Here is a 9,293-nt window from a genome sequence, read left to right as displayed (position 1 = left end):
CAATATTGAAAACTTCAAATATACTGGCTGTTGAATGTTTTCAAATTTTGAATTTTGAATTTTTTTATGTTTGAATGTTGAAGAGTGGATGGAGGAATAGAAAATGGTTATGGAAAGGTAATCTAAAATCTGATTTGTGGAAGGGTATGGTAAAAAATACCAATTAATAGCTAATTAATTGATCCAACCGTTATGGCCTTAAATCAAGGGATATGTTTTATTTTTCTTGTGTTACTATGTATTTATAATCTATACAAGAAAAAATACCTTAATTTGGAAAATCATGCTACAAATGTTAATTTTTAAAGGTTATAAATGATCAAAAGGTGATCATGTATTAACGGAAAAGGGCCAAAATTACCCGCGAACTTTGAAAAATAGTTCATGTATTTATATTATACCCCTTGTGTAACTATTGCCACGTGGCATCATCCTAGCCCTTCACTATACAAAAATTATTTTACCCTCAAATAATTTTTTATTTGGGAAATTATTTTTTTTTCAGCTAATACGAAATTATTATTTTTTTTTTTGGAAAAATTATTCATATTATTTTTTCGAATTTTTTTTTTGGGTCGGATTGAGTTATTTTAGTGGGTAAAAAAATTATTTGAGGGTAAAATAGGATAATTGACCAAAGGTAGAACTATTTTTTTCATTTTGTAATTTTGGCCTTTTTAATTTTGAATATGCATTAAACAAAGAGCAAAAAATAACTATGAAACTACAAAATAAAAGAATATTTTTTTTCTTCAACTATAGTTCCTTTCATGAAACTGTTCAAAAATCAAGAAATCCTAAATACATACATGCAATTGTCTTCTTGCGTTGTCAAGTTTGCGTTGTCAAGTTTTTTATAGGTTCCTTTAAATTTTTTAAATTTACTTTTTAATCTTAAAATATTGAGTTAATCTAATATAATAGGTGGCGTGTTTAAATTAGGACCATACATTGGGATTCTTTTCCCCTCATCACTTCGGGAACTCAACCATCAAAATATGGTATATAATTAACAAACTCTTTTTTTGATATTTACAACAAACTATACTGAACCACCTATCTATTCCTTTTTGGCGCTGTCCGACAGTGATGAGCATCACTTAGGCCTTCATTCATGATACTCTGCTAGGATCTGCAGCGCTTCAGCTTGATGGCCTAACGATATGAGGTTCAAGTTTTCACCAATGCAACATACTAGCCAAATCTAATATAATTTAAGAGTTTAATCAAATTGATTCTAAAAAAGCGAAAAGTATCGAATAAATTGGGATGGAAAGAGTATAAGTAAATGAGTTGAATTTGACACGATAGTAGTTATATTTCCTCCCAATTCTAGGTAAAAGGAAAACAGTAGTTATACTACGGATAATAATTTATTTCCGACAAGCTTAAACGAAATGACACCAATGAAATCATAAACGTTTAGCTAGAGGCATGATATATGCTGCGGTGGATGATTAAAATTAGTCACGATAATTAGCATCAACAGCAATTTGTCCCCCTTTTTTCATCAACATTATTACTACTACAATAAGAGAGTCATGAATTGGGTTTATGTCAAATTACGCAAAAAATCTTATGTTTGAACATAAAGGATATGGTAGGTTTGACGTGAATAATGCTTTACTTCTTTGGTAGCTGGTGGAAAACACTGAAACCAAATGTGTGTTTCAACAAGTCAATTAATTCGACATTGAGCTTTGGTTTATTTTTCCTGGATTAAAATGAATTCAAGAAAGAATATATTGTGCACAAATCAAAATGATCATAAGATTATATTGTTGCATAATTAGCTATTATTTTCAATTCAAAATTGGTCTTTTTAAAGAGTTTTTGAGTATACAAAGTTCCCAACTCTTTAAAAAGAATCAAATTTCTTTATTAGACATCTGAAAACTACTATACGTGCAAAAAAAGTTAAGAAGAGAAAAGTTAAACATTGTGGGGTTGGCCTTTGAGGACCAAAACAAAAAACATCACACACTCTAAGGCACAGTCAGTCATGGGAACTGTCAAAAAGAAAATCTTTTAGGAAAATTTACCGAAATGTACCAGGCCAATTAGTTTATCAAATACGGCCGAAGTATAAATTATTCATACATTCGGCTGATGTTGTGTTAAGTGTGCATAGTAAATGTATATTTAGCATTATAAAGTATACACTATCTATAAAATGTATACATATTTTGTAAATTAGATATCCGAATGATATTTAGCTAAAATTTTCCCACTTTTTTACTGTATAAAATTCCAGTGGACCGACAACTCGACCAACCTCCAAGACCCGCCTTTGTTTTTTCCTTTCCCCTGTTTCAAACTTTCTAAGCTGATCCATAATGCAAATAAAATGCAATATACACAATTTTATTCTATACATCTATTGACGCTGTACAGCAATATCAGTTTTTCTATAAGGTAAATTCTTTAATTATATAGTATATGTAAATTCAGTTGGAATTCAAGTAGAGATTGGTCCTGATTTAAGTAGAGATTGGCAATGGGAATAAAGTGTTGTTGTTAAGAGAGATGAAGATGAAAGATGGGACTTACAAGTCCACTGCAAGTTCAATTGAGCATCAGTTGACTAGTGATCACAAGCTGAACCACCACCGGAAGAAAACAAAATCTCCAGTGGCTGGAGCTAGGAGGAGGGTAAAGGGTGAAAGTGAGTCAGCCTTAGCCAATCATATCTTGTTGAGCAAGTTTCAGAATGAACCTTGGAAAGAAATGGAATTCAGAGGAGTTCAGGGTTTTAATGGCGAGGCAAAGGTGACTACTGTCTCTGCCAGGAAGCTTGCCGCTCGCCTGTGGCATTTGGCCGCGGAGTTCGGCGGCGGTATGATTCATCCGGTAGGATTTCTTTGTTTGCCATATGTGAACCTTTGTTTCTTTCTTGTTTTGCGGTTTCTTTTTCCTCCCAATTCCCTCTTTCGTTTATTATATGGATGCTTGCTTGTTGGGGCTGGGGAGGAATTGTATATACTTTCCCAGGTTATTTCAAGCGTCCACTTAACCTTGAGAAAATACTAACTTCTATCAATTTTTTTTAAGCTATTTTGACTAAACTATCTGGTATTGGGATTTGGTCACTTAACAAATAAGGACAAATCAATTTCTACTTATTTTGAACCAAAAAAAAAAAAAAAAAGAGTAAGTAGACACTTATTATGAACCGAGGCAGTAGTGCCTAGCACAAAAAAATAAACTTAAATGAGCTCTGCCCTCAAGATTAGATTGTGTATGCTTTCTAAAATTACTGTTACGTTGCAAAGTACAAGGATCAATGAATCCAAATTTTTTAGGCGGAGTGAGCATAATTTATGTCCTATGAGTGATGAATTCTGTCTGGATTGTACTTCTCTGTTAACGAATGCTCTATTGATGACCAAAGAGCAAGTCAAATAGGCATAAGTTTGAATTGGCATCAGTGATTCATGTATTATTGGCTCATTTCTGCACGGCCAGCTTGCTCGCATGGTGCAATTTCACAAGATTAAGACATGTTTGGGGAATTGATCAGGTAATTGTGAGGGTTGATCTGCTTATTATGGGGGAGTCGAGGATTTTCATTAATTTTATCAACTAAAGCATGTGAAGTTAAAGTAGGACAGGGAGGAAAGTAATAGATACTAATCAGTATGACGTCATGAGAAAACATCAACCTTTGTGATGATATTACATTAGTTGTATAAATCCACACCGGGACAATGATATACTCGTTTCCTTAACCATCACGAGGTAATGAAACTGAAATTCTAAGTACATCTACTATGCTATATGTTTGTACCGGATGCACACGCCCAGAATGCCCGTATATTTTGCTTTAGTCATGCTGCAGGTCATTGCAAAAGCACATCCACTATATTGTTTTTTCTGTATGCAGATATGGTCTAACTTGCCTACTCTATCCTTCTTTTCAGTTCCATTTTATGCATGTTTCCATTACTCCGATCCTGTTCTACGTTTGATCGCACTTTCTTTCTCTCTTTCCTCTAATACTTTCTACTGGATGCTCAACTGGATGTTCCATTTTGATTAAAATCCAGACTTTCTGACCATTTGCATGACATTTTCGTTATTGCTAGCTCCCTTCTTGGATACCAATTCCTAAATCTGTGATGGAGGGAGCTACAAAGTGGAATCATGGCCACTTCAAAATGTCCAGAGAAGTTAATCATTCCACCGGCCTTGTAAAGCTTTATGAAAGTCAACGTACTGCTACTACCTCAGTTGCTCCTGCTTTACAAGTCGAACTAATACGAGCAAGAATTTGCGTTGAAGAGCTAGAAGCTGAAAGGACGCGAATTAGAAAGAAATTCAAACACCTTGTGAGGAAGCTGAACGAAGAAAGAACCTCATGGATAAGAAGAGAGTATCAGAAGATGCATGCTGTAATTGATGGCTTAAAAGAAGAATTGAGAAGAGAAAGAAGAAATTGTAAACAGTTGAATATTGTTAATTCCAGATTGCTGGTTGATCTAGCTGATTCGAAGTTATCTGCCCGAAAATATATGCATGATTATGAGAGAGAGAGAAAATCTAGAGAGTTGCTGGAGGATGTGTGTAATGAGTTAGTCAAGGAGATTGAAGAAGACAAAGCTGAAATTGAAGCATTAGAGAATGAAGGTGCCAGACTTGGGGAGGAAGTGGAAGAAGAGAGAAGAATGCTGCAACTGGCTGAGGTTTGGCGCGAAGAACGGGTTCAAATGAAGCTGATTGATGCAAAGCTAATTTTAGAAGAAAAATATTGCCTGATGAGTAATCTTATGTCAGAACTTCATAGCTTTTTGAGATCTAACAATGTAACTGTGAACATGAATGACTTAAGCGGAGTGCAAGTGGTCAAGCAGGTTGTTGACTCATTGAACATCCAAGAAATAAAGGAGTTCTCTTCTAGCGATCCAATATCAAATGACATATATACACCTAATGAAAGTTCTATTATCTGTGAAGCTACAAAATTTGGAACTAATAAGTGTGCTGATTATAGTACTCCTTGCCATTCTTCTGCAATCCAAATTGTTGGTACTAAGAGTAGAAATGGTGCTCTGAACACCAGCAGTGAATGTTTGAATGGCTTTCTTAATCATGACGAGAGTTGCAAAGATGCAAGTGGTAGGGAAACAGTGACCCGTGCTGAAGATCAGTTTTCGAATTACACTATTGGTGAAACTGAGCATTCTGTCAATGGTATTGACCGAAGCAGATATCTTTTATGTGGCAAAGTGAATCATGAGCAAGATACTGGTCAATTGGGTTCTCTGGATTTTGAGACCAGAGAAATCTCCTCGGTATTACCAAAGAAATCAAAGAAGAGAGGATCCTCTTTTCGCAAGCTTTGGAGATCCTCACTGTCAAATGATGACTTCTGCAAGACGATCTCATTCGATGACAGTGGAAGACTTTCAAATGGATCAACATCTAATGTGGATCTTATTTTGTCAGAGCGTGTACCAGCTGAAAGGGCACTAGCCTCCTAAGATTTTGTGAATCATTGCTGCTCAGTTTGCCTAAGAAATCCACATACCGCTCGAGCCGTGAAAGGATGTATTGAAGGCCACGGGGAGTCTCAAAGTATGGTTTGAAGTCCAAGCTTTTGGAAGCAAGAATTGAAAGCCAAAAATCGCAATTGCGCGCAATGTGCTTAAACACATGAATTAGGTGGAGGGACGTCTTCATTTTGCTGCTTCTTTGAGGTAATTGTACAAATTTCATGAATATCATGAACTAGTAGTTGACTCACATGGGGCGGTGGAGAGCAGCTGAACCTGTTTTATCTCTTCATAGCTGCTTGTTAAGTATTTCTACGACATTCATCTTTTAAATGAACTCCAGAATATATATTCATATACGATGTTTTTGCCTTGTATATGCCATCATCCATTGCATAAAATATGGCATTTTAATCCTGTCATTAATGAACTAAAGAGCTTAAATGTATAGTTTGTGTACGTAGAAGTCAATATAAAACAAGAGATTTATTTCTATTTATGCATGCTTCTTAGAGGTTAAACTTTTTCATTCCTCAAGATCCTGTTTCCTTTCCCTGTTTCTCGTTTCTGCTTTTGAAGGCGAACAGAAGGTTTTAGTGGTGGAAGGAGAGAACTATAGAGAAAACTCAACAGGTTGTATTCCCGAGACTAACATTTTATTGATGCCTTTGATAATGATTGTTACTTTCTTAGAAGATGGTATATCACTCACTCACAATGGGGACTTTACTAAAGGAAGTGTTTAGCAACTTCATTGAAGATTTATTCACTTCAATTTTCTTTAAGGATATAAATTGACCTCAAGAAATGAAAATGAGAGATCACAGAATTGAGAGGTGAGGTCATTCACCAAGGATTTTGTCCCTACAAATGATTTTAGGGGTGGGGCCCAAAAGATACCCATGTTGTAATATCTGTTAATTTTTTCAGCGGACAGCTGAATTGATTCACCAGCAGAATGATGTGTGACTGGATGGTGATTGTTTTTACTTTTTCTTGCTTCTGTTTGCATCATACTGGATGACACCCACGAAGCCATACTGATGTCTTAGATTTCTTGAATTTAGCATCATCATTCACAATCCAGGTCTCCAGGTGGGATACTCTTCAGTGCCTACTGTAGAATTGCTGAGTCAGAAAAATTTCTACATAGCAACTAGATGAATTTCCCTTTGTCACCCCTTCGAACATCCTATTGCACGGTTTGTCCTTCAAATGGACTGATCTTTAGTTTTTGACCTTCAAATGGGCTGGTCTTTAATTTTTGCCCTTCAAAATCGAACTTATGCCTAGCAGGACATAGGTTCTTCAAGGGCGTTGGCATAATTTGTGGATATTATAATGCGTAACTGATACCCCTGTAAGCATAAGTTCGATTTTGAAGACCAGCACAAAATAGGAGCAGAAGTGCAAAATCTCTTCTGGGCAACCATTTTTCGGTTGAGGGTCTCTTAAAGCCCATCTCTATAGGAGCTGTGACATGGTAACAAAGAAGATAACGAGACCACGAAGTTAACAAAACCACATTTTCAGCTGTTTAAATTTCTTAGTGTTATTCTACATATTACTCACTTCCTTGCAATTTTTATGATACTCCTTCTACTTTGGGACGTAATTCCAAAATATTTGACCCGTTTCATTTATTTATGTATATAAACCAAGATTTTCCGATGAACGGGTAGGGCGTTAATTAGTATTATAGTATATCCGATTCATAATTTAGATGTGAATAAGTGTCGCTTAAAAAAGAAGATGTTGAAAGAATTGATATCAAATTATGAGGTTTTTCATGAATTATATTGAACTGCTCCAACTTTTAGACTTTGATCTGCTTTTTCCATATCAAACTAACTTTTCACGAATTGCTTCAATATTTTCCTTGACTACTATTAACATAGTATTAAGCCAAATTAACAATTTTAATCAAATAGTGCATGTGATATAAAATGAACGGAGGTAGTACAGAATATAATTTATTGTAACTCTATAGATTTGTGTTTTCCCATATCACCCAGACTTGGTGGCAAGGTTCTTCTTTTTTTTTTTCTTTTCCAAAATTACGTTCCTCGTAGTTGCTGTATACACCACTAAATTCAGAGAACTCGACTTTTGAAACGTCATACTAGTGAGGCTAATGGATTTGGTCTTGTTGAACTGGTCTAGATTCGAAGTGAGAACATAAAAAACGGAAAAGGGTCAAATATACCCCTGTACTATCGGAAAAGGGCTAAATATACTCTCGTTATACTTTGGGTCCAAATATACTCTTTCCGTTATACTTTCAATTTAAACATACCCCTGCTCCGTTAAGTTGTCCAAAGTGGACATCTACTCACATGTGGCGTTGACATTTTTTGTGAGGTGGCATGCCACCTCACACCCCCAATCCATTTTCCTTTCTCCCCTCGCTTCTTGAACTCCTTGTTTACAAGAGGATAGGCAGGATCTAGCTATCTTTTTTAGCAATATCTGCAAAAACTTGCTTCCAGGAACCTTTTGTAAGGCAACTCTGAAAGTTGGACTAATTATCCAGACGTCTTTTAAATTTAAATTAGATAAAATATGTTTCTGATTGATTATATCTTCCGTAATTAAGGAAAAGAGAGTAATTCCAATTGGATTAATTCTTGATTTGGGTGGACTGAGGCATATGCTTATTACAGTTAATCGGATTAGCCTCAAACTCTAATTCGTTGAAAAGATGGAATAGATAATGTGACAGCTAGTATAATCAACGCCCCCCTGGATGGAACTCAATCCACATTAAGCTTATACGGTCTAATCTGGTCCAATGACTCCAGTTTACAAATCTACCCCAATATTATCTCAGAATAAATAAAATTTCCTCCAACTAAATCCAAATTTGTTGCAGCGGAAGTTACGTTTTAGTGGTATTAGTTTGTCATGAAGGACAAAATGTATCTATGCTTCTTATATAGCTTAAACATGGTCCCCAAGGGTTGACTTAGAGGTCGAGGCAGAGAAGCAACAATTTTTCATAATCTCTCCAACCAAATGGCCTCTAAGTGGTACTTTATTTCATTTTCCAGATTTATCAAGGAAGGGGAAAAGTCATGAATGTGGACCAAGAAATGCAAATCTCAGGGATGCGAGCAGTAGTAATGTTAGGAAGGAGCATGTTATCAATGAAGAAACAACTTATCGTCTTATGGCAAAGTTTTTCTGTCAATCCGGTACACCTCCAAAGTCAGTAGATGATGTTGCTTTCAAACAATTAATTGCCCATCTTAATCCAAAATTCTGTCCTTCATCTGCCATTCTCTCACGGTATTTCTTGAAATTGTATGAGGAAGAGAAAGCAAAAGTTAAAGAATTTTTGAGAAGCTTGAATGGACGAGTTAGCCTCTCAACATATTATAAATTCATTAACTTTGGCCACTGGACTACCTCAGATTTTGGGGAAAGTTATCGTGATTTCATTTGCTTAAGAGTTGAGAGGTTAGCATATTATAAATTCATTAACTTCCACCGGCGGCACTTTGCCGTACCTCCGCTAAGACCACTTCGCCGGACAAAAACAGAGCACAATCCCAACCCATATTTGCAATGGTGGTGGAAGAAGAAGGTGAGGGGAGAAGTAAAATGGGTTGGGGGTGTCAGGTGGCATGCCACGTGGCATCCACCTCACCAAAAATGTCAATGCCACATGTGAGTAGATGTCCACTTTGGAAAAAGTAGATGCCCACTTTGGACAACTTAAAGGAGCAGGGGTATATTTGAACCGAAATATAATGGGAGGGGTATATTTGGACTCAAAGTATAACTAGGGGTATATTTAGC

At 35.9% G+C, this 9,293-nt stretch overlaps 1 protein-coding gene across 1 annotated transcript; it reads left to right on the top strand.

Annotated features, from left to right (window-relative positions):
- Nucleotides 1-2,212: 2,212 nt before the first annotated feature.
- Nucleotides 2,213-5,989, top strand: LOC132046339 (uncharacterized). The gene is made up of 2 exons (XM_059436937.1): nt 2,213-2,850; nt 4,086-5,989. Exons 1-2 carry the CDS (start codon nt 2,527-2,529, stop codon nt 5,478-5,480), a joined length of 1,719 nt encoding a protein of 572 aa, XP_059292920.1. The 5' UTR covers nt 2,213-2,526; the 3' UTR covers nt 5,481-5,989.
- Nucleotides 5,990-9,293: the final 3,304 nt, after the last annotated feature.

This window comes from Lycium ferocissimum, chromosome 2 (genome assembly GCF_029784015.1).
Source record: "Lycium ferocissimum isolate CSIRO_LF1 chromosome 2, AGI_CSIRO_Lferr_CH_V1, whole genome shotgun sequence".
Classification (NCBI taxonomy): Eukaryota; Viridiplantae; Streptophyta; class Magnoliopsida; order Solanales; family Solanaceae; genus Lycium; species Lycium ferocissimum.
This window is presented reverse-complemented; position numbering and strand designations above follow the sequence as displayed.

Coding starts and splice junctions, on each gene's coding strand:
- LOC132046339 (XM_059436937.1), top strand. CDS start 2,527: ATGAAGATGAAAGATGGGACTTACAAGTCCACTGCAAGTTCAATTGAG. Junction 2,851..4,085: donor GCGGCGGTATGATTCATCCG/GTAGGATTTCTT, acceptor CGTTATTGCTAG/CTCCCTTCTTGGATACCAAT.